This window comes from Bombina bombina, chromosome 2 (genome assembly GCF_027579735.1).
Source record: "Bombina bombina isolate aBomBom1 chromosome 2, aBomBom1.pri, whole genome shotgun sequence".
NCBI lineage: Eukaryota > Metazoa > Chordata > Amphibia > Anura > Bombinatoridae > Bombina > Bombina bombina.
This window is the reverse complement of record NC_069500.1, coordinates 746,748,715-746,775,835: the sequence shown is the minus strand read 5'-3', so window position 1 is coordinate 746,775,835 and position 27,121 is coordinate 746,748,715. Positions and strand designations below refer to the sequence as shown.

Here is a 27,121-nt window from a genome sequence, read left to right as displayed (position 1 = left end):
TCTCTCCATCCAGATGTGTTTTCTCAGATTGTTCAGATGTGGGGTCTTCCAGAGATAGATCTGAAGGCCTCTCATCTAAACAAGAAACTTCCCAGATACCTGTCCAGGTCCAGGGATGTTCAGGCGGAAGCAGTGGACGCGCTGACACTTCCATGGTGTTATCAACCTGCTTACATCTTTCCACCTCTAGTTCTTCTTCCAAGAGTGATCTCCAAAATCATCATGAAACAATCGTTTGTGTTGCTGGTGGCTCCAGCATGGCCACACAGGTTTTGGTATGCGGATCTTGTTCAGATGTCCAGTTGCCAACCTTGGCCACTTCCGTTAAGGCCGGACCTACTGTCTCAAGGTCCATTTTTCCATCAGGATCTCAAATAATTAAATTTGAAGGTATGGAAATTGGACGTTTAGTGCTAAGTCATAGAGGTTTCTCTGACTTAGTGATTAATACTATGTTACAAGCTCGTAAATCTGTCTCTAGAAAGATTTATTATCGAGTTTGAAAGACTTACATTTCATGGTGTTCTTCTCATAAATTCTCTTGGCATGCTTTTAGAATCCCTAGAATTTTAAAGTCTCTTCAGGATGGTTTGGATAAAGGTTTGTCAGCAAGTTCCTTGAAGGGACAAATCTCTGCTCTTTCTGTTTTATTTCACAGAAAGATTGCTAAACTTCCTGATATTCACTGTTTTGTACAGGCTTTAGTTCATATTAAGCCTGTCATTAAATCAATTTCTCCTCCTTAGAGTCTTTGGTTTCGAAGGCATTACAGGCTCCTCTATTTGAGCCTAGGCATTCTTTGGACATTAAACTACTTTCTTGGAAAGTGTTGTTCCTTTTGGCTATCTCTTCTGCTAGAAGAGTTTCTGAGCTTTCTGCTCTTTCTTGTGAATCTCCTTTTCTGATTTTTCATCAGGATAAGGCGGTTTTGCGGACTTCATTTCAATTTTTACCTAAGGTTGTGAATTCTAACAACATTAGAAGAGAAATTGTTGTCCCTTCCTTGTGTCCTAATCCTAAGAATTCTTTGGAAAGATCCTTACATTCTTTGGATGTGGTAAGAGCTTTGAAATATTATGTTGAAGCTACTAAAGATTTCAGGAAGACTTCTAGTCTATTTGTTATATTTTCGGGTCCTAGCAAAGGTCAGAAGGCTTCTGCTATTTCCTTGGCTTCTTGGTTAAAGCTTTTGATTCATTCAGCTTATTTGGAATCGGGTAAGACCCCGCCTCAGAGAATTACAGCTCATTCTACTAGATCAGTCTCCACTTTGTGGGCTTTTAAGAATGAAGCTTCAGTTGATCAGATTTGCAAAGCAGCAACTTGGTCCTCTTTGCATACATTTATTAAATGCTACCATTTTGATGTATTTGCTTCTTCAGAAGCAGTTTTTCGTAGAAAAGTTCTTCAGGCAGCTGTTTCAGTTTGATTCTTCTGCTGATGTTTTAAGTTTTTCTTGTCATTAAAAGAAAAAACTTATAATTTGGGTTGTGGATTATTTTTTCAGCGGAAAATGGCTGTTTTTTATTTTATCCCTCCCTCTCTAGTGACTCTTGCGTGGAGTTCCACATCTTGGGTATTGATATCCCATACGTCATTAGCTCATGGACTCTTGCTAATTACATGAAAGAAAACATAATTTATGTAAGAACTTACCTGATACATGTATTTCTTTCATATTTGCAAGAGTCCATGAGGCCCACCCTTTTTATGGTGGTTATGATTTTTTTGTATAAAGCACAATTATTTCCAAATTCCTTTGTTGATGCTTTTTACTCCTTTCATTATCACCCCATTGCTTGGCTATTCGCTAAAGTGAATTGTGGGTGTGGTGAGGGGTGTATTTATAGGCATTTTGAGGTTTGGGAAACTTTGCCCCTCCTGGTAGGATTGTATATCCCATACGTCACTAGCTCATGGACTCTTGCCAATATGAAAGAAATGAATTTATCAGGTAAGTTCTTACATAAATTATGTTTTTGTGATTTAAAAAAAAATAGCAAAACCATAGCAGTATCATCAATTCAGGGCTAAAAATGGAAAAGCATTGCATATATGTTCTTACCTTCATAGCTTAGAAGTGAGTGCACTTACCACAAGGAGGGGCTTGTGGTGAGTGAATGACTCACACCAATAGCAGCTACGCTCTAATGATCACATGACAGGGGTTTTCCCTGCTGCTTGTTGCTCTTATGCTGAGTTTTTGTGCACTAACTTCTAAGCTATGTAGGTAAGAAAATATGTGCAATGCTTTTCCATTTTTGCCCCTGAACTGATGATACTGCTATGGTTTTGTGTTTGCTGCACTTTCCAGTGGTCATTATTATATGCTTATTTGGTTATGTTAGATAATTGCAACTGCTTATCTATTCTACTTTCATGGAGTATGGTCCTGTCTGTGGTTATTTGTAATCTATTATCTGACAATATGAACATGAATATTTACATAAGATGTATATATGCTACACAGTACTGTGTTTTTAATCTAGATGATGCATATCTTTTTAAAGGATCCATTTTAGGTGTTTTATTATGCACATGTTTTTGCTATATGAGCACATTGCTTATTAATGTCACTTTTTTATTGTCACATTTTTTATATATTTATATAAGTCACATGTTGCACATTATGCCAATGATGATTTTTTGAATATACACCATCATTATGGCAACCATTTTTGGTGCAATTTTGTGTTGGGGGTGGGACTTATGAAGGTATTTTTTTGTTTGTTTTTTCACTTGATTTGGTTTGTCTGAAGAAGGGGCATTGTTGCTCCGAAACGTCACTAAAATAAATATCACAATTGACACAAGTCCAGTGAGTGTGGATCTTTACTATATTATATATATAAATGTGTGTGTGTATTTATGAATAAATTATGAACATATTCTGCTATGTAAAGAACATTGGAATGTGAAGCATTAATATTTCCCTTCTGGCTAGCGCACTTGGTTAAACGCAATCAGGTTTGTGTGCGAGTAGGGGTGTTTTTTTCCCACTTTTTGTGCTCCATTGAAGTCTATGGAGGAATACGTTAACGCGTTTGCAATATTCCAAGTTCAGCCTTTTGCACGTGCTTGTGTGCAGACTTTTTTCTTTCAACTTGTAACATGTAAGCTACCCGACGCACAAAAAAAGCTTACATCTAGCGAAGCTAACGCTCGAGCGGGAGCAATAAATCCTGTTTTACTCGTAATTTAGCCCCAAATGGGAAAACTTGGAGAGTGTAGAAATAGGTTACATTGTGTGAAAATTTACACAAGGTGATTTTATTTTACAAAATATTTCCTGTTTACAGTTTTTATAGATACACATTTTATTCCAGCAATAAAATAAAATATGGTGCAAAGTTTACAAAAAAAATTATCAGCCTCTCAGTTTCAACAACTAGGTCTTATACCCTTTGACTATAGCCCCAATTTATCAAGGTCTTTCGGACAGTGCGGATCAGGTCCGACAGACCTCGCTGAATACGGCAAGCAATACGCTCGCCGTATTCAGCATTGCACCAGCAGCTCACAAGAGCTGCTGGTGCAATGCAGCCCCCTGCAGAATCGAGGCCAATAGGCTACCAGCAGGGGGGTGTCAATCAACCCGATCGTACTCGATCGGGTTGATTTCCGGCGATGTCTGTCCGCCTGCTCAGAGCTGGCGGACAGGGTTATGGAGCAGCGGTCTTTGTGACCACTGCTTCATAACTGCTGTTTCTGGCGAGAAACACGGGGCATCAAGCTCCATTCGGAGCTTGATAAATATGCCCCCATGTCTGCAAGGTGGTGGTTTTGCTCCTGCATCTGAAATGGGTCAAGTGAGCTGGCATGGTTTTGTTTTTATTTTTATCAATAGGACATTTGTAATTCATACTTAAAGGGACACTGAACCCAAACATTTTGTTTTATGATTCAGGTAGAGAATATAATTTTAAACAACATTCCATTTTACTTCTATTATCGAATTTGCTTCATTCTTTAGATATTCTTAGCTGAAGAAAAAGTAATGCACATGGGTGAGCCAATCACATGAGGCATCTATGTGCAGCCACCAATCAGAAGCTACTAAGCCTATCTAGATATGCTTTTCAGCAAAGGATATCAAGAGAATAAAGCAAAATAGATAATAGAAGTAAATTAGAAAGTTGTTTAAAATCGCATGTTCTTTCTAAATCATGAAAGAAAAAAATGTGGGTTTCATGTCCCTTTAAAATGTGTAGCCTTTGGAAATAAAATATTTTGGTGCATTTTTTCCCCCAGTGCTAAATAACAGTTTATCAAGAAGAGCAGCCTATAGTGGGAAGAACTGGAACTTTTTTGCTACAATATAAAAGTAACTGTTACCTTTATGAAGTTGTGTTTGTCCTAATAGTTTCATATTTGGGAGGAAACATTTTATACTTTGTGATGGTGCTATCTTGAAAACACGTTATTTTCAACAACAGAAATACATTTTACACTGGCTGCCAATGAATGTTCTGGGAAGGTAGCTTTATTTCAGCTTTTTAGTGTCTCTGATTAAAGCTGTCTAAATGTAAATGATTTAATCTTGTTTTATGTCAGATATTTGTGCCACAGTGTTATGGACAATTATCACACACTTTTGTAAATTCCTCATGTATCTAATGTTGTAGCTATTCTTAGCTTTTTTCTTATCCTGAATTAATGTAAAAGTGCTTACTCATAAAACATTTTACCTCCACAAAGTAGAAGCATGGTAAGAGAGTCATGCTGTCTTTTGGGGGACAAGGTTTGCTTTTCTCTTTCGGGGAGATCATGGCCCCTCTGGGCAGTCTGGAGGGATGGGTGTGGGCCCGTAGGACACCTAAAGAAAAACAGTCCACAGAAACCACAACGTTAACGGAACAGTGTACACCAATTATATAACTGTATGTAAAAGACACTACTATATAGAAGAATATGCACAGATAATGATCTAAAAATCCTGTATTAAACCTTTTAAAAACTTCTTAGAACCCCCAGTTTAGCACTATTGATGAGGTTAGGCTGGGACAGCCACTGAAAGGGGTTGGGAAAACAAGAATAGCAGCCGCCCCCCTACTTCCCTGCATATGAAAAGACAGATAACACCAGCAGGAGTCTGTAAACACACCTATACATCTGACAGTGTGGGGTTTGGTTAAAAGTCTGAAAATCATCACAATGTTATTACAAAATAAGAAAAACTATGCATAGTATACTATATACTAACAATACATAGTAACAAAATACTAAATGGATCATTTACAAAATATTTCTGCAAAGAAAAGTCTAGTGTACAATGTTCCTTTAATATACCCCTTGGTGAGACATATCCTATTTTCTATTATCCCAGTGATTTCTAAAAATGTGTCAGGACATATGGAGTTTAATATAAAATTACAGTTGAACGTTAAAAGATCCTGATTTTCATGTGAGATCTTTATTTTAGCCTGCATTAATACTAAATCGTAAAATGCATTCAATGACATGCATTGTGTAATTGCCTATATTTACTTCAGAGTTCACATAATTTTCACTTTATAGAGATGTATGCAATTGGGGTATTGCAGGCATATACATAAAATAATAAAGTTTGTCACAAAATGTAAAAAGCACAACAAGTGTGTACCAACAAAAAGAGGCATTGCACACTTTAGCCTAGATTACAAGGTGATCACAATAATGCAGTTGTTATGGAGCGCTAATACCACTCTTACAAAATCTATTATGCTTCCATTTTCCACTGAAATTACAAGTAGTTGGTTAATTGTTTTGTGATAACTACATTATGTGAGCTGCATTCTTTGGCCTCTAGTTATCAAGTCGTCAACCGCAAATACGCTGGAATTCCGCAGCGTATTTGTGGCGAGGCTGATTCACCATAGTTATCAAAGGCTAGAGACCGGCAAAAGTAGAATATAGTGACGTAAGCTACGATCCGCCGGTCTCAGTCTGACACAGATCGGTTCTTACGTCACTCCAGATGTGCCGAACGCACAATCTGACTACTTTTGCTAGTTATCAAATAACTAGCAGGTACGCTTGGCACTATTCTGGCCCAGCGTACCTGGTTTTCAATCCGCCGCCCTGGAGGCGGCGGATCCCATAGGAATCAATGGGAGTCTGACAGCAGCGAAAGCTCATGTTCGCTGCTGCCCGATATCCCATTGATTTCTATGGGAGATGTCTGCACCTAACACCCTAACATGTACCCCGAGTCTAAACACCCCTAATCTGCCCCCCTACACCACCGCCACCTATATAATAGTTATTAACCTCTAAACCGCTGCTCCTGGAACCCCGCCGCCACCTACATTATACCTATTAATCCCTAATCTGCAGCCCCCTATACCGCCGACACCTATATTAAAGTTATTAACCCCTATCCTGTGGATCCCGGACCCCCACCGCAACTAAATTAAATGTTTAACACATAAAACACCGCTCCCGCACCCCCCGCAACTAAATTAAATGTTTAACCCCTAAACCGCCGCTGCCGGACCCCGCCGCCACCTATATTAAACTTATTAACCACTAAACCTAAGTCTAACACTAACACCCCCCTAACTTAAATATTATTTAAATAAATCTAATACATATTACAATTATTAACTAAATTATTCCTATTTAAAACTAAATACTTACCTGTAAAATAAACCTTAAAATAGCTACAATATAACTAATAATTATATTGTAGCTATTTTAGGATTTATTTTTATTTTACAGGCATCTTTGTATTTATTTTAACTAGGTACAATAGCTATTAAATAGTTATAAACTATTTAATAGCTACCTAGTTAAAATAACTACAAAATTACCTGTAAAATAAAACCTAACCTAAGTTACAAATACACCTAATACTACACTATAATTAAATTAATTAAAAAAATTAACTACAATTACCTAAAATTAAATACAATTAAATAAACTAAACTATAGTACAAAAAACAAACAAACACTAAATTACAGAAAATTAAAAAAAATTACAAGAAGTTTAAACTAATTACACCTAATCTAAGCCCCCTAATAAAATAAAAAAAGCCCCCCAAAATAATAAAATGCCCTACCCTATACTAAATTACAAAATAATCAGCTCTTTTACCAGCCCTTAAAAGGGCTTTTTGCGGGGCATTGCCCCGAAGTAATCAGCTCTTTTACCTGTAAAAAAAAAATACAACCCCCCCAACATTACAACCCACCACCCACACACCCATACTCTAAAACCCACTCAAATCCCCCTTAAAAAAACCTAACACTAACCCCCTGAAGATCACCCTACCTTGAGCCGTGTTCACCCAGCCGGGCGGAATTCTTCATCCAAGCGGGGCAGAAGAGGTCCTCCATCCGGCCGAAGTCTTCATCCAAGCGGCGTCTTCTATCTTCAATCATCCGGAGCGGAGCAGAGCCATCTTCCATCCAGCCGACGGGGAGCCATCTTCTTCCAACGACGTCCTAACACCGAATGCCTGGTCCTTTAAATGACGTCATCCAAGATGGCGTCCCTCGAATTCCGATTGGCTGATAGGATTCTATCAGTCAATCGGAATTAAGGTAGGAAAAATCTGATTGGTTGATTTAATCAGCCAATCGGATTGAAGTTCAATCCGATTGGCTGATTGGATCAGCCAATAGAATGCGAGGTCAATTCTATTGGCTGATCCAATCAGCCAATCGAATTGAACTTCAATCCGATTGGCTGATTAAATCAACCAATCAGATTTTTCCTACCTTAATTCTGATTGGCTGATAGAATCCTATCAGCCAATCGGAATTTGAGGGACGCCATCTTGGATGACGTCATTTAAAGGACCAGGCATTCGGTGTTAGGACGTCGTTGGAAGAAGATGGCTCCGCGTCGGCTGGATGGAAGATGGCTCCGCTCCGGATGTTTGAAGATAGAAGACGCCGCTTGGATGAAGACTTCGGCCGGATGGAGGACCTCTTCTGCCCCGCATGGATGAAGAATTCGGCCCGGCTGGGTGAACACGGCTCAAGGTTGGGTGATCTTCAGGGGGTTAGTGTTAGGTTTTTTTAAGGGGGGTTTGGGTGGGTTTTAGAGTAGGAGTGTGTGGGTGGTGGGTTGTAATGTTGGGGGGGTTGTATTTTTTTTACAGGTAAAAGAGCTGATTACTTTGGGGCAATGCCCCGCAAAAAGCCCTTTTAAGGGCTGGTAAAAGTGCTGATTACTTTGTAATTTAGTATAGTGTGAGAGTATATGAATATTATGATGAAAATTATATATGTATATATATATAAAAAATCTCCAGCATAAAAAGGCACTCACTGGTTAGGTAAAACATAACATTTAATTAGTTACATTTAAAAGACATGACGTTTCGGAAGCATTTCGCCCCCTTTATCAAATGTATGATACAGCTTGAAAGTGTTACAAAAGCAGTATATCCCCTCATTAATCCCATCACCTTATATACCCATGTGTTGTTCCATTAGACGCCGAGCCACAAGTGCGGCCTGTGTGCCATGCCAGGCGGAAGTGACGTCATCAGCGTGAGTTACGCTCAGACGTCCGTTGCCTAGGGGATATACAGACGCGGTGAGAACGGCCAATAGCATGGCTCAGATACCTGTTAGTAAATAAAAATATAACCATCAGTTTAGGTGCCGCATTAGATCTGTATATACCCGGTGGCGCATAATGGACACAAACATTAAAAACATATACGATTTACAATGTAAAATTAAGAATTTAAAACAGATCAATCGATCCAACTATACAAATGGAGGACAGAAACAGGATATGAATAGGTTGACGTGTACTCTGTCATCAAATAACAATTATTGCTGGAATTAAAGCTAGCATGTCTAATATAGCATATACAACATATTCAGCTATGAGACAATAAATATGCATAGCTGCTCCACTAGTACACATCCACAATAGTCATGTATCCCAAAGTATGGCAGAAACCTTGATACCAAAGGACATGTATCAGAGACCTATAGGACATATCAATTTGAGGCATACAGTAAGCACGGTTATAGGCATCAGGTCAGTGTCAGAAGTCCAAAGTCACATTAATGGGACATTTAAGATTCCATATAAAATGGTGAAAAGTCCAGCATGGTGTTCAACCCCTTCGGTGCCAGGGTATCCAGCATGTAAATCCACCTGGTCTCCAGTCTGAGCAGTCGATTGCCCCTATTGCCCCCCCTTGTCAATGGTGGCACATGGTCTATAAGCATAGTTCTAAGACTTGAGACACTATGCTTGCAACGGGCAAAGTGGCGCGCAACTGGCTGATCGGAGTTACCCTTATCGAGGGCATCTCTAATCGCACAGCGGTGATTGGCCATCCGTTCCCGAAAAGTAGTGACCGTTTTGCCTATATAAACAAGGGAGCATGGGCAAATCAACATGTAAATTACATAAGTGCTCATACACGACAGTCTATAGTTGATTTTATATCGCTTGTTGGTATGTGGGTGTTGGAATGTTTCTCCTTTCAACATGCTGTCACAGGTTACACAGTCCCCACATTTAAAGCAACCCTTCTTATTTGATTTCAACCAGGTGGTCCCTTCATAACACCTAATGGGGTCAGTTTTAACCAATAGGTCTCTCAAATTTTCTTTTGATCTCGGTTTATATATTTATGGACTGTGCACCCTACCTCCTATTACTGGATTTGCTTCTTTGTATAGAGATTGCTTTCAACTTGGATTTTACTAAACGGATTTTACCTTGTCTCACTAATTGTTTTTATTGTGATATCTTTTGTCCCATTCAACAAGGGGCAATATGGAGGACATACCTGAGCTGGCAGCTATACAAGATACCAATTCAACGACCAATGGTGGTGATGATGTGAATACAGACATCCTCACCTACACAGATGAAGATGCCAATAGAATCCTGATTACAACGGACCTGAGTGAGTTGAGGGGTGATACCCCCATTAATGTGTACCATAAACTACTTAATCTAAAAAAAAGGGAGATTGACTTCCACTTACATGCAGTATACCTATCTAACTACTATAGAGGTAAACAGATCCCCAGGGGTTTTAGGGTGAAAAATATTCCCACTATTGGGCGATCCATTCCTGAGTTCTGTCGCAAATGGTGCTCAATACTCAATAAATGTTCATACGATTTGGTTTTATTGGTTATTGAAGAGGTTACCAGGCTAGAGAACAAAATGAAAGTAGAGATTGAGATCATTGAATCTCGTGGTTATGAGACCATGGTTGATGACAAAACTCAGGATTGGGTCACCAAGCTGGACACACAAGTCAAAAAATACAAGAATGATCTTATTTCCTTTAAAAATAGAAAACTGGCTTCTGTGGAGTGTGATTACAGAGAAAAACGGGTCTATAGATGGCTCTATGGCAAGGATCAGGATGCACCTAGAACTAGACGCAGATACATTAAACCAAAAAATATCGCTGGTACTATTGACACCAGTGGTGGGGATTCCTCTGAAGGGGACGCAGTTGATGATGTAAACATCACACAGGCCCCCAAGTCTAATACGGCTTCTTTTTCTGGGGTTATGACCAGAGCAGCCGCAAAACCACCACTGATGCCAAATGTAGACAGAGAAATAAGAGACCCCATATCAGAAGGGGTGGGTACAACAAAAAAGCGAAATTACAAGAGGAAATAGACATTGTGTTCAACCTCAGTGATAGGCGTCTCACTGAGATTGAACATAGTGTACTCAATCGTGGTCTGTCCTTCATACCAACTCCTAACCATGACAAATTTCATAAGATTGTTGATGTTCACAATCTACAGAGGAAGTTGAAATTGAAAGATTTTTTCAAAGATAGAGTACTGGACAATCCCACTGAACATACGTTTAGACCTAAATCCACTTTTGAACCTGCCACCACACACTCTTCTATTAAAGGATATACCCGTATGATTTGCCATGATATCGATAAGGATAATGATAAACCCCACTTTCCCAATTTGACACCTAAAGAAGTCAGGGCTATCAAGGACCTCAGTGATGATCAAACTATCATCATACGTCCTGCGGATAAAGGTGGCGGAATCGTCATTATGAATTATGACGATTACCGTCAAGAAGCCAAACGCCAACTTGCTGACAAGAATGTATACACACGCCTTAGAGGTAATCCTACCATAATGTTTAAAAAACTAGTTGATCAGTCCCTGAGATCTGCAGGTGAAGCCTGCATTCTGAATGAGAATGAAGTAGCATTCCTTACGGTTGATTTTCCAATAACACCAGTTCTGTATTTGTTGCCCAAGGTTCATAAGACACTAATTAATCCCCCTGGCAGACCAATTGTTTCTGCTAGGGGTTCATTGTTTTCAAATATTGCTAAATACATTGATCATCACTTACAGCCAGTGGTAAAGGATACTTTTGCATATTTGAAAGATTCACCTAGTCTCATTAAATTTCTCACCACATTTGATCAGTTACAGGTTGGCGACATCCTGGTTACCATGGATGTTGACAGTCTGTATACCTCCATTCCTCATGTGGGAGGTGTGCAGGCTGTCAGGTCTATGGTGGTGGGATCCCAACATTATGATGGCCCCCCCATTGAGTTTCTTTTGGAACTCTTACAAATTTGTTTGGAGAAAAATTATTTTAAATTTGAAAAGGATTTTTACCTGCAGATCTCAGGGACCGCTATGGGGTCTAATATGGCCCCTACATATGCCAACCTGTACATGTCCTGGTACGAACGGTTTGTTATGCGACCCCAGGACATGGTAGAGGTGGCATATTACACCAGATATATAGATGATGTTTTCCTTATCTGGCGGGGCACTGCTGACAGTTTGAGATCTTGGGTTGATGGACTTAATAGCTTGACACTTCCAATCAAATTTAAAATGGAATATGATGTTGATTTGGTCCATTTTTTGGACCTCAACATCTTCAAAGTGACCAGTGAAGGGGTCTGTAGATTTGGTACATCTTTATATACCAAGCCTACGGACAGAAACTCCCTATTGGAAGCTCATAGCTACCACCCAACACATCAAAAAAATGGGATAATCGCCTCTCAGCTCACTCGAGTCCTACGCAACAATACCGAGGCATGCTATAGAGAGACACAATTGGACGAGATGTCAAATAAGCTAATTGCACGCGGATATGATGATGAGCTGGTTAAGGAGATTAAGGAGAAAGTGGTGAAACGCTCAGAGGGTGCAGTAGTCACTATGAAGAACAATACCATACCAGATGAGAGTCTAAATTTTATCACCACCTTTGATCCTATGCACCAAGATGTAAAAAATATGGTTTCCAAACACTGGGACTTGATTAACACTGATAAAACATTACCATTTTTGCATAAACAGCCCCCTAGGGTTGTGTATCGTCAAGCAAAAAATTTGAGAGACCTATTGGTTAAAACTGACCCCATTAGGTGTTATGAAGGGACCACCTGGTTGAAATCAAATAAGAAGGGTTGCTTTAAATGTGGGGACTGTGTAACCTGTGACAGCATGTTGAAAGGAGAAACATTCCAACACCCACATACCAACAAGCGATATAAAATCAACTATAGACTGTCGTGTATGAGCACTTATGTAATTTACATGTTGATTTGCCCATGCTCCCTTGTTTATATAGGCAAAACGGTCACTACTTTTCGGGAACGGATGGCCAATCACCGCTGTGCGATTAGAGATGCCCTCGATAAGGGTAACTCCGATCAGCCAGTTGCGCGCCACTTTGCCCGTTGCAAGCATAGTGTCTCAAGTCTTAGAACTATGCTTATAGACCATGTGCCACCATTGACAAGGGGGGGCAATAGGGGCAATCGACTGCTCAGACTGGAGACCAGGTGGATTTACATGCTGGATACCCTGGCACCGAAGGGGTTGAACACCATGCTGGACTTTTCACCATTTTATATGGAATCTTAAATGTCCCATTAATGTGACTTTGGACTTCTGACACTGACCTGATGCCTATAACCGTGCTTACTGTATGCCTCAAATTGATATGTCCTATAGGTCTCTGATACATGTCCTTTGGTATCAAGGTTTCTGCCATACTTTGGGATACATGACTATTGTGGATGTGTACTAGTGGAGCAGCTATGCATATTTATTGTCTCATAGCTGAATATGTTGTATATGCTATATTAGACATGCTAGCTTTAATTCCAGCAATAATTGTTATTTGATGACAGAGTACACGTCAACCTATTCATATCCTGTTTCTGTCCTCCATTTGTATAGTTGGATCGATTGATCTGTTTTAAATTCTTAATTTTACATTGTAAATCGTATATGTTTTTAATGTTTGTGTCCATTATGCGCCACCGGGTATATACAGATCTAATGCGGCACCTAAACTGATGGTTATATTTTTATTTACTAACAGGTATCTGAGCCATGCTATTGGCCGTTCTCACCGCGTCTGTATATCCCCTAGGCAACGGACGTCTGAGCGTAACTCACGCTGATGACGTCACTTCCGCCTGGCATGGCACACGGGCCGCACTTGTGGCTCGGCGTCTAATGGAACAACACATGGGTATATAAGGTGATGGGATTAATGAGGGGATATACTGCTTTTGTAACACTTTCAAGCTGTATCATACATTTGATAAAGGGGGCGAAATGCTTCCGAAACGTCATGTCTTTTAAATGTAACTAATTAAATGTTATGTTTTACCTAACCAGTGAGTGCCTTTTTATGCTGGAGATTTTTTGATATTTTTTGAAGTGCACCCTGGGAGCTGCTATTATTTATGGAGTGCCTTTTCTTTTGATCTCGGTGTATATATATATATATATATGTGTATATATATATATATATATATATATATATAGTTCTTTTTTATATACACTGTATAAGGTTGAAGAGACCACAGGATTAATTGAACATGAGGCTATTGACAACAAATTCTAGTCCACTGTAAATCCCAACCCCCTACCAGATGGTTTTAGCTGGGTGAATGCACGTTTATCATGATTGAAAGTTAGCATAGCTTTGAAGCACATCCTCCTGCCGTGTCAAGCATACAAACATTCTCCTAAAGGAAATATAACTCAATGACCATGTTCACTTAACTATATACTGTCATGATTGCTTCCGTTCATCGCCGTGTCGCCGCGGCTCCCGGAACTTCTCTGTGTGTCTGACGTCATGTTGCTTAGCAACATGACGCTTTCTCGACACACCCCTCTGATGACGGTTACGCTCCTGCCTTTAAACCACGGCGGGAGATCTGAATCTGGGCCCGTTTGTTTGTTTTCCTTTGGAGTGTGAGTACCGTATCAATTCTGTTCTTTTGTGTACCGACTTCTGCCTGCCTGACCAAGCCTCATGCCTAAACCCTTCTTGCTGATATTTGGATGTTGACTTCTGCCTGCCTGACCTTGCCTGTAGCTTTTACCCTTTTGCTGATACTTGGATGCCGACTTCTGCTTGCCTGACCTTGTCTTTTGCCTATACCTTTTGCTGATATTTGGATGCCGACTTCTGCCTGCCTGACCTTGCTTTTGCCTTTACCTTTAAACCTTTTCTTTGATAAACAAAACCTGCTTAAAGGGACATTTTACTTTTACAAGCTGCAAAAGAGAACTTTGCCTTTCTGTTTGTTATAAACCTGCTTAAAGGGACATTTTACTTTTACAAGCTGCAAAAGAGAACTTTGCCTTTCTGTTTGTTATAAACCTGCTTAAAGGGACATTTTACTTTTACAAGCTGTACAAGAAACTGTGCCATTCTGTTTGTTCTAAACCTGCTAAAAAGGGAACATTTACTTTTACAAGCTGCAAAAGAGAACTTTGCCTTTCTGTTTGTTATACACCTGCTTAAAAGGGTCTTTTACTTTTACAAGCTGCTAAAGAGAACTTTTCCTTTGTTTTACAAGCCTACTAAAGAGGACCTTTTTTTCAGAAGCTTCAAGTAAGAGCATTTCCTTTTTGTTCTTTGTACTACTTAAAGGGACGTTTTATCCTTTGTGGCTTTCCTGCATTCTGGAACAATATTCATTTTAGTTATCTTCTAATCTGCTTCCTGAGTGGGTCACGTCCTGGATATTTCTCAGTGTGCTAGCGTGTGCTTTCAATTCACGCTAGCAGTTGGGTTACATCCCGGATTGATTCCAGAGCGGCTGACATTACAAACGGGCCACAAAAATGGACCCCACTGAATTATCTATGGCCGTGGCTCACCAGGGACAGCTCTTGGGTTCTCATGCCACTCACTTGCAGTCTCTGGACACTAAACTTGATCAAATTACTGCTCTATTACAAAATTTGGTTGCTACCGCACCTCCCAATCCTAATCCCAATCCAAATCCGATTGAGGCATTACCTCCTCCGATTCCTAACAATCAGTCTCAGGTACAACTAAGTCCCAGGATACCTCTTCCGGATAAATATGATGGGAATCCTGAAGAATGTAGAGGCTTTCTGAATCAATGCCGTCTTCATTTCCGAAATAGCCCTACTCTCTTTGCTACTGCCTCTTCTAGAATCACATTTCTTATTTCCTTAATGAAAGGAAAAGCCTTGGCTTGGGTATCACCTTTGCTAGAAAAGAATGATCCTATACTGTTGGATGTTGATACATTTCTATCTACATTCTCAAACGTATTCGATAAACCTGGAAGGTCATCCGCTGCTGAAGCTACTCTCCTGGATTTACGTCAAGGAAATCAACCAGTCTCTCAATATGCTATTGAGTTCCGCACCCTTGCCTCTGAAACCACTTGGAATCAGGGAGTACTCAGAGCCGCTTTCCGTAAAGGACTTTCTGAGCGTCTCAAGGATGAATTGGTGTATCGTGAACTTCCAGAGTCCTTAGAAGCCTTAATAAATCTCTGTATCAGTCTCGACGCCAGGTTTCGTGAACGCCAACAAGAAAAGGATAGAACACAGAGGACTTCAACTCGAACTCCTTTTCGTTTGGCTCCTCGTTTTTCTAATCCAGTCACTCCAGTCTCTCCTACTACTGATCAGGCTGAACCCATGGAAGTAGGAAGTATAAAATTAACTGAGACTGAACGCTTGAGAAGACGGACTCTTGGCTTATGTCTGTACTGTGGCCTTAAAGGGCATTTATTAAGGGATTGTCCTACTAGGCCAGTAAAAGCCAGGGCTTAACTCTAGTCCAGGGAACTGAGTTAAGCCAAAATAGTGGTCATTCCCTATACAAGAAACTCTTTGTTCCAGTAACTCTTCTAATTGGACATAAGAAGATCTATACCCAAGCTCTAATTGATTCTGGTGCTGGAGGTGTGTTCATTGACTCTACATTTGTTTCTACTCATTCTATACCCTTACTAAAGAAGGAGTATTCCATTTCAGTCTCTACGGTCAGTGGAGATCCTTTGGGTTCTGGATACATTCAGTTTTCTACTCAACCCTTACTCCTCACCGTAGGAATACTTCATTCCGAGACAATTTGTTTCGATGTCATTCCCACTCCGCAATTTCCCATTATCTTGGGATTACCCTGGCTCCAGATTCACAATCCCATTTTTTCTTGGACTTTCGGTGAACTCACTTCCTGGGGATCTACATGCCAGACTAAATGTCTTCAAAAGATTACTAAGTTACCACTCACTATTGCTCTCACAGTTGAAACTCCGGAATCCTTACCTATGCATTATCATGACTTTGTGGATGTTTTTTCCAAAAAAGAAGCTGAACGTCTTCCTCCTCATCGCCCTTTTGATTGTCCCATTGATCTCCTTCCTGGGGCTGCCTATCCTCGAGGCAAGACATATCCACTTTCTAAACCAGAAAACATGGCTCTGGAAGAATATATAAAAGACAATCTGGCTAGAGGATTTATTCGGCCCTCCTCTTCCCCTGTAGGGGCTGGTTTCTTTTTTGTGGGAAAAAAGGATGGCGGATTAAGACCCTGTATTGATTATCGTGGATTGAATCAGATTACCATCAAGAACAGTTATCCCCTGCCCCTTATTCCTGAACTTTTTACTTATCTTCAGGGAGCCACCATTTTCACCAAACTCGACCTACGTGGTGCATACAACTTGATCCGTATACGCAAAGGAGATGAGTGGAAGACTGCCTTTAACACTCGATTTGGGCATTATGAATATTTGGTCATGCCCTTCGGGCTATGCAATGCTCCGGCGGTTTTCCAGCATTTTGTAAACGAGATCTTTCGTGATTTTTTGAATATTTTTGTTATCATATACCTGGACGACATCTTAATTTTTTCTCAGAACCACCAGGATCATGTGCACCACGTCAAGAAAGTACTTCAACGTCTAAGAGAATTCCATCTGTTTGCTAAACTGGAGAAATGTTCTTTCCATCAAAAATCCATACCCTTTCTGGGTTATGTAATATCGGCATCTGGATTCGAAATGGACCCTACTAAACTTTCTGCCATTTTGGATTGGCCTAGACCTGATTCTTTGAAGGCTTTACAACGTTTCCTAGGCTTCGCTAATTATTACAGAAAGTTCATCAAGAATTTTGCTACTATTACTTCTCCTCTTACTTCTCTCACTAGAAAAGGACAAAACTGTAAAGTATGGCCGTCTGAGGCTATAGAAGCTTTTGAATCTCTCAAAGAAGCTTTTTCCTCAGCTCCTATCCTTCGTCATCCAAATCCTGAGTTTCAATTTATTCTGGAGGTGGATGCTTCCTCTGTTGCTGCTGGAGCTGTTCTGTCTCAACGAATACCAGAGACTGGAAGGATTCATCCTGTTGCTTTTTTCTCTAAAAAATTCACTCCTTCCGAATTTAACTATGACGTAGGGAATAAAGAGTTGCTTGCCATCAAAATGGCATTGGATGAATGGAGACATTGGCTGGAAGGTACTTCTTTGCCATTTACTATACTTACTGATCATAAGAACCTTCTGTATCTCCAAATTCCAGGCAAGCACGCTGGTCATTATTCTTCTCTCGGTTTCACTATAATTTGTCTTACATACCTGGTTCAAAAAATATTAAAGCAGACGCACTTTCCAGACAATTTCAAGTTACCCCAGTTCCTGAGTCTGGTACCATTCTCCAACCTCATGAAGTCATTGCCCAGTTAACAACTTCTTGGTTACAAGAATTACAGTCCGCTCAAGAGCATCTTCCTTTGTCCTGTAAACCTCCCGATGGTTTACTCTTTGTTCCTGAACGCCTTCGTTCCAAGATTTTATTTTGGGCTCATGATAGTCCCCTTTCTGGACATCCTGGCATCAGTATTACCACTCGAAACCTCAAACAACATGTCTGGTGGCCTACACTCTCTCAAGATGTGAAGGATTACGTCTCAGTATGCACACAATGTGCCATGAACAAAACTCCACGCCAACTTCCTTCAGGATTACTCCAACCATTGCCTATACCTCACCAGCCTTGGACTCATGTATCCATGGACTTCATTACCGATCTTCCCTTGTCCACTGGGAACAATACTATCTGGGTGGTGGTCGACAGGTTCACTAAGACTGCTCATTTTGTACCCTTGCCAGGATTACCATCTGCCAAAAGACTCTCTGAACTTTTTATTCTACATATTGTAAGAATCCATGGATTTCCTCTAGATATTGTTTCAGATAGAGGGGTACAATTTGTTTCTCGATTTTGGAGGTCACTTTGTAAACATTTTGGAACTACTATATCTCTCTCTACTTCTCACCACCCACAATCGAATGGTCAGACTGAAAGAGTAAACCAGTGTCTTGAAACATATCTTAGACATTATGTGGATCATTATCACTCTAACTGGACTTCTTACCTTCCTTTGGCTGAATTGGCTCATAATGCCCGGTACAATTCCTCCCTTCAGACTTCTCCTTTTCATGCAGCTTACGGATATCAGCCTAGAACATTCCCTTTGCATACTTCCTCCACAGTGAATCCTGCTTCTGATCTTACAGCCCGAAGATTAACTCGACATTGGCAGAAGATACATCGTATTCTTTCTGTAACTTCTAGACGTTACAAGTTCTTTTCAGATCTTCGACGGAAGAAGGCTCCCAAATATCGCCCTGGTGATAAAGTTTGGATTTCCTCTCGATTTCTTCGCCTGAAACAACCTTCTAACAAATTGGGACCACGATATGTGGGCCCTTTCCGAATACTGGGTCAGGTGTGTTCCACTGCTTATCGGGTGGCTTTACCCAAGTCTCTCAAAGTCCATCCGGTATTCCATGTTTCTCTTTTAAAACCTGTGATGATTAACAGGTATTCTAAGCCTTTTTCTAAACCTCCACCGTTATTGGTGCATGGACATCCTGAGTTTGAGATCAGCCATATTCTAGATTCCAAGTTGCGGGGCAAGAGATTGTATTATCTCATTCATTGGAAGGGTTATCCAGTCACGGAACGTTCTTGGGAACCTGCTCATCAAGTAAATGCTCCTATTTTGGTCAAGACCTTCCACAAGACTCATCCTGATAGACCTGGTCCTGTCCCCCGGAGGGGTCCTTGAGGAGGGGGGTGCTGTCATGATTGCCTCCGTTCATCGCCGTGTCGCCGCGGCTCCCGGAACTTCTCTGTGTGTCTGACGTCATGTTGCTTAGCAACATGACGCTTTCTCGACACACCCCTCTGATGACGGTTACGCTCCTGCCTTTAAACCACGGCGGGAGATCTGAATCTGGGCCCGTTTGTTTGTTTTCCTTTGGAGTGTGAGTACCGTATCAATTCTGTTCTTTTGTGTACCGACTTCTGCCTGCCTGACCAAGCCTCATGCCTAAACCCTTCTTGCTGATATTTGGATGTTGACTTCTGCCTGCCTGACCTTGCCTGTAGCTTTTACCCTTTTGCTGATACTTGGATGCCGACTTCTGCTTGCCTGACCTTGTCTTTTGCCTATACCTTTTGCTGATATTTGGATGCCGACTTCTGCCTGCCTGACCTTGCTTTTGCCTTTACCTTTAAACCTTTTCTTTGATAAACAAAACCTGCTTAAAGCGACATTTTACTTTTACAAGCTGCAAAAGAGAACTTTGCCTTTCTGTTTGTTATAAACCTGCTTAAAGGGACATTTTACTTTTACAAGCTGCAAAAGAGAACTTTGCCTTTCTGTTTGTTATAAACCTGCTTAAAGGGACATTTTACTTTTACAAGCTGTACAAGAAACTGTGCCATTCTGTTTGTTCTAAACCTGCTAAAAAGGGAACATTTACTTTTACAAGCTGCAAAAGAGAACTTTGCCTTTCTGTTTGTTATACACCTGCTTAAAAGGGTCTTTTACTTTTACAAGCTGCTAAAGAGAACTTTTCCTTTGTTTTACAAGCCTACTAAAGAGGACCTTTTTTTCAGAAGCTTCAAGTAAGAGCATTTCCTTTTTGTTCTTTGTACTACTTAAAGGGACGTTTTATCCTTTGTGGCTTTCCTGCATTCTGGAACAATATTCATTTTAGTTATCTTCTAATCTGCTTCCTGAGTGGGTCACGTCCTGGATATTTCTCAGTGTGCTAGCGTGTGCTTTCAATTCACGCTAGCAGTTGGGTTACATCCCGGATTGATTCCAGAGCGGCTGACATATACAGAGTTTTTATGGCTTAAGGTAACATAGTCTTTGAAGCCAACAGCACTGAAGGAGGGCAAGGGCCAAGTTGTCATACAGGGACCATTGAGACATTTCACAGCTATGTGTAAATTGTTTCCTGTGAAGCTTCCATGTGCAGGAATCAAGCAAATTAGCATTTACAATTCCCTGTATGGCATAAATAAAAATAAATACATTTTGAAAAAGAAATGATACCAATAGTTTCAAATATGTTTGAAATAATTCAAATAACCCATATATGTATATATATATATATATATATATATATATATATATATATATATATATATATATATATATATATATATATATATATATATATATATATTGAAATGGGACATATTATATTAAAGGGGTAATTGCTGCATTAAATTTAAATATATATATATATATATATATATATATATATATATATATATATATGAGATAAATTCAGAATTATTATAGATTAAATAACAATCTTAATAATCCCATGGTCAAAATATATATATATAACATGCTTTCCTGTTTTTCCAGATGGAGCCAAAAGATGACATATACAGGATGGATACATGGGATGAAATAAGTCATATCATATGATTGTGCACTAAATGTTTACATTTATATATAAATGCTAACAAGAAAAATCTACTAATGCAATAAATTATAATATGTTTAATAGGGAAAAGTAAATTAACAATGTACTTATTTTGATATAATATGATGGTGCTTGGTATTGAAATAATCAGAAAAGTGATATGATACTACCCTATCTATAGTTAATATTATGAGTAATTAATGCAAGAGATTATGGCAGTTCTTACATATTTTAAAGAAATATTTTCTTTCACTGTTAGAAATGTTCAGGTGAATCTGTTTGTGTACGTCTGCTGCCACCCGAGGGCCAAAACCCAGTATGACAGTTAAGAGACTTAACTGTTTAAAGGATGCATTTCCATAGCGACAATATATACTGCACCAATGGGAGCTTTCCCCAGAATTATCCAATGAGAAGGGACAAGCACAAGGGGGTGAACAAAACAGGCCATCAATGATTATATAAAAGGAGTAGTGATGCAGAAAAGGGGAGTTTTTTTGTGACTTGCTGAGTCTAAGTGAATTGATTTTGGTTGCCATACCTGGGACACATTTCACTTCAGCTAAGGAACTGAAAGCTTACCTTTGATCTATGCAATAACTTTCCTTCAAATGAGATGACCTAAAGACCCCTACAAATTGGTTCAAATTTGTGAAGTATAATTGTTCTAATTTTTAAAATTTGAAACAAAGGTTATTGGTAAGAACATAGTCAATTTGTATTTAATAGATTTAAAGAGAGCAGCCTGTATTTTCTTATATTCATAGTCCTATATATAAAGTATAAGTTTGTCTCTTGCATGCTAAATAATTCATCTGTGCAAAATATAGAATTTATATATATCTTAGAATTGATTTTAATTATAAGTAACTAAGAATTGGTTTCAGTTTAAATAAATAGACATTTAGGTGACTGTTCGCAGTAAGAATATATGTAGTTTTAGTATTCTAATTAGAATTGTATTAAAATCAATTGCAGCTAAATAGCTGCGTATATATATATCTATATATTGCCCTATTGTTTACTAAGCACTATTAGAGTTGTATTATTTGGATGTTAGTAGTTAAAGATTTTAAGTCTCATTGTATTAACTGGTTGAAATTTTTACTGTGAATAAGATAAATTTGCATGAACTCTACATAGCCTATTTTAAATAGTTTTTAAATGCATATAATATTGACTCATATTCTGGTTCTTACAAATATATATATTTCAATGTGCTCATAGATAATTACTAATAAAAAGAACTCAGGTATTTATATTAATTTTATTGTATTAGTATATGCATATTTGATTGTGGGTTTAGTTTAAATATATCAAATTATAACCCTGCCATATACTCACATATTGTTTGGAGAGTACTGCTAAGATTCTTATAAATATACTGACAATAGGGTAGGGCATTTAATTATTTTGGGGGGCTTTTTATTTTATTAGGGGGCTTAGATTAGGTGTAATTAGTTTAAACTTTTTATTTTCTGTAATTTAGTGTTTGTTTGTTTGTTTTTTGTACTATAGTTTAGTTTATTTAATTGTATTTAATTTTAGGTAATTGTAGTTAATTTTTTAAATTAATTTAATGATAGTGTAGTGTTAGGTGTATTTGTTACTTAGGTTAGGTTTTATTTTACAGGTAATTTTGTAGTTATTTTAACTAGGTAGCTATTAAATACTTAATAACTATTTAATAGCTATTGAACCTAGTTAAAATAAATACAAAGTTGCCTGTAAAATAAAAATAAATCCTAAAATAGCTACATTGTAACTATTAGTTATATTGTAGCTATTTTAGGGTTTATTTTACAGGTAAGTATTTAGTTTTAAATAGGAATAAATTAGTTAATAATTGTAATATGTATTTAGATTTATTTAAATAATATTTAAGTTAGGGGGGTGTTAGTGTTAGACTTAGGTTTAGGGGTTAATAAGTTTAATATAGATGGCGTCGGGGTCCGGGAGCGGCGGTTTAGGGGTTAAACATTTAATTTAGTTGCGGTGGGGTCCGGGAGCAGCGGTTTAGGGGTTAAACATTTAATTTAGTTTTGGCGGGGTCCGGGATCCGCAGGATAGGGGTTAATAACTTTAATATAGGTGGCGGCGGTATAGGGGGCGGCAGATTAGGGGTTAATAGATATAATGTAGGTGGCGGCGGGGTCCGGAGTGGCGGTTTAGGGGTTAATATATTTATTATAGTTGCGGCGGAGTCCAGGAGTGGCAGTTTAGGGGGTAATAACTTTATTTAGGTGCGGGGGCTCCGGGAGCGGCGGTTTAGGGGTTAATACATATGATGTAGGTGGCGGCGTGGGGCCAGGAGCGGTGGTTTAGGGGGTAATAACTTTATTTAGGTGCGGGGGGCTCCGGGAGCGGCGGTTTAGGGGGTAAAACAGTATAGTTTAGTGTGGGTGCTTAGTGACAGGGTAGAAAGAAAGCTGCGAAGAAGCCAATGAGCAGCGAGATCGATGACAGTCAGTTAACAACAGTCCGCTGCTCATCGCACCGTACTTGGTGCGCAGCTTCTTGACAGCTTTCTTGATAACTTTGGCGAGCGTATTCAGGTCCTCTGCAGCGATGGTAGGCGATCTTAGGCGAGCGTATTGGGACGGCGAATGCAGGTAAGTAGACGGCTTGATACATAGAGGCCATTGTGTTAGCGCAAACAAAAGTAGCACAAATTCTAGTGAAAGCACAAATAGCAATAGACTAAAAAGAAAAAAATCATTATTTCCTTAGCTATTGCCCCAATGTATTAATAACCCTTAAACCACCAAACCCTAAATGCATTTAACCCCTAAACCACCACAACCCTATTGCAGTAACCCTCAGCCACTAAAATGCCCAACAGCTATTAACCCCTAACCACCACGTCCCCCCTCAGCTAAAAAAAGCCTAACTGCTATTAACTCACTAACCGCCACAACCCCCATTGCCATAACCACACACTACTAAATCCTCCTAACCACTTTAACACCAAGGGGTTAATTTATGAAGCAGCGGATGCAGCTTCCGACCAACTCTGCTTCAGGTCTGCTTGAATACGATTGGGTTGATTGACATCCCCTGCTAGCAGTTGATTGGCCGCGAATATGCAAGGGGGGTGGCATTGCACAAGCATTTCACTAGAAATCATGTCTGCTCGCACTTTGATTATTTGGCCCCTAAGACTGCCATAGACCCCATCTGAAGACGAAAAAAAAAAAAAAAGCCTCTTGAAATAGCTTTCATTCTATTGGTTGATGTGAAATTTTAAATCAATCAATGGGATCAATTAATATTTCTATTGGTCATTTTAAATAGGAAACCAATAGGAAGAAAACAGCAGCCAGAACAGGTCTCTAAAAGTTATAAAATGCTAAAATTCTTCCATGAGTGATTCCCAATGCTCTATACACCTCAAGTAGTTTTACTTGGCATGTATTATGCCCAAACCTTTGAAAAATAGAAACTCTGCTAAGAAGCTAGAATAGAGGCTGCCATATGTGTATGTTTATTTTAATACTATGCAACATACATTTTTTACATGGCTATGGTGGTTATTAAAGGGTCAGTAAATTCACAGTTACCAAAATCTTTGGCAATGTTCATTGGTAGCATTACATTTAAACCGCATTATTTATTTTCAATAAATATTCATATTTAGATGTTTTATTTAATCTTTCTTTTTTGTCTGCAACCGTTAATTGCCGTTCGTTCTCCAACCCCTCAATGACATATCTAAGATGGGCGGTATAGACAAATTCTGTTCTTCCCACATGCAATTATTTATACGCCCACATTTCCTCCCTCTAAAGCTCGCTCACACTTATGTCTCTACAGAGCGGCTGTTGCGTCTTATCAAGAATAGATTGCGCAATTGGAAAAAAAAAGAAGGCGAATGCTCTCTTATACCTAATGTTCTAAGCATCGATCGCTTCATGGGAACGTCGGAAGTTGTGCATGCGCATACCTGTGTAAAGAAGAAACCAGGAAATAATGATGTTATTGGCGTGCATTCACAAATCTTGTCCATAGCGCGACAGATATTTTTACAATAGGTGGATGGACATTACTTACAAATATTTAAAAAAAAGCGGCGGAGTGGTAGGCGGACAGTTAACATACAAGGGGGCTAAAATTTGGGATCAAATTAATAGGCTAAAAAAATAATAATTTAAAAAGTGATGAATGAAACTTATGTTTCATACATCATGCAAATGTAAATTTGAAGTTTAAATTTCAGAGTATACTGTCCCTTTAAGCAAGGAAGGATGACTGCATTATTTTAATTACAATACAATCGATTTTCCCAGTGTTTTGATAATTGAAATGAACTGCACAAATTAAAAGGACAGTAAACAGCTTGTAATTACATTTGACTTCAAAATCAGGATGAATCAGTATGATTTATAGTTGAAAAGATTAACACCTTGTTTGCTGCAATTGTTTTTCAGGGGTCAAACTCAATTCCCCACTTTGCTTACTTGGAGAAGCCAATCTGAACATGAGCTTGGAGGTTACAAGGCTAGCTACTTGCCAAAACCTCAATTGTTTGGCTCCAGCAGAAAACACAAGATAACAAATTGGAAATTAGTAAGAGATATGTAACAAGGTTAGACTTGTGAAACCTGTCATTATCTTTTTTCCGTTTTCAGGACTTGAAAACCCACAATTTCCAGACTTGAATTACAAGAAAAGGGGACAAAATAAATTATGAAAGCATATTACAAATCTACTGTGCATAATTACAACAATGTATAACACAGCTACAAAGATCTAGGCAAACACTTCTGCCATAGAATGCTAAAGACACATGCACGCTCCTGAGCCTCTATAAGCCTACTTAGATTTACTCTTGGGATATCAGGAGGACAAAGCAAATTAGACAATAGAATTAAACTGGAAAGTTGCATAAAATTGCATACATTTAGACTTCATGGTCCCTTTATACACACTATAAGCTATACCTACCTACACATATATCAGCAAACAAAAGTGCTTCGTTTAAGATTATTGTTTGTGAAGGATCACATTTCTGTTTAATATTAAATTGACTGAAGCAGAGTGAGGGCTTTTTGCGGTATACTTAGGCCTTGGGTACCAACCTTGCCATATTAACATATTCCCTTTTATACTCCTATTTCAGTCCACAACCCTAATTCCTCCTCGCAGTTCCTACACTCCCACGTTTGCTCCTCCCTCTTGGCCACACACACCCTCTCATCTTCATCACCCTCTCCTCTTTTCACAGATTCTCAATTGTTTATCAGCTGGTCACATAACTCATCCGTATCCCTCTGGGACACATTTATATTCACCTGCTCCCCCTCTCTGAGCAAAATATAGGTCCACCCACGTTTCTATCTCTTGATTACATGTAAAAACTCATGTACTGTATAGAGACAGATGCTAGTCTAATGTGTTGCTGATTTTGCCTCCATTGTGGCAACTGTTAATATGCAATTTATTTCTGCACGTGGCACCCTTAACTGTCTAAGGGGTGTGCGTAAGGCTGTGCACTGCCAATTGAGTTGAAAGAGTATATTAAGGTGCACTGGTATGTGGGGAGACATTCTAACATACAGAGTAATATAATAAACTGCAAAATGATGTAATACTCCCATGACAAAATATAGCAAGAATTTTTTTTTATTTTAAGGTACAAAAAAAAAAAAAAGGAAATAATAGAATGCAAAAATAAAATTACATAAAGCTATATAATTTAAGCCAAGTTACAGTCAGCAAATTGCTGTAATATTCTACAGAGAGATATAGCATGCAGGTCTAAAATATCGTAATCAGATGTCATAGCATACACGTGGACAATATAAGATGCAGGGAGATATAATGAATTGTATAGACACACAATGGTAATACAAAAATCTATCTATTTGTTTATCTATCTCATATATCTATCAATCTATCTAATATCGACCTATCTATCTATCTATCTATCTATCTATCTATCTATCTATCTATCTATCTATCTATCATCTATCATCTATCTAATCTATTTTTCATTATTTCTTTCTATCATCTATCTATTTATCTGTCTATCAGCCCAAATAGAGATACAAATGAAGACATATAATACCAATCAAAGTGATATTATGATCAGACAG

The 27,121-nt window shown here is 38.8% G+C and overlaps 1 protein-coding gene across 1 annotated transcript in view; it reads right to left on the bottom strand.

Annotated features, from left to right (window-relative positions):
* The window catches only part of PLPPR3 (phospholipid phosphatase related 3), a 74,176-nt gene that overhangs the window by 46,563 nt on the left and 492 nt on the right, over positions 1-27,121 (bottom strand). The window contains exon 2 of the mRNA XM_053702832.1: positions 4,689-4,816. Coding sequence (XP_053558807.1) covers positions 4,689-4,769 — 81 coding nt within the window. The 5' untranslated portion in view covers positions 4,770-4,816. The remainder of the gene's footprint in view (positions 1-4,688; positions 4,817-27,121) is intronic.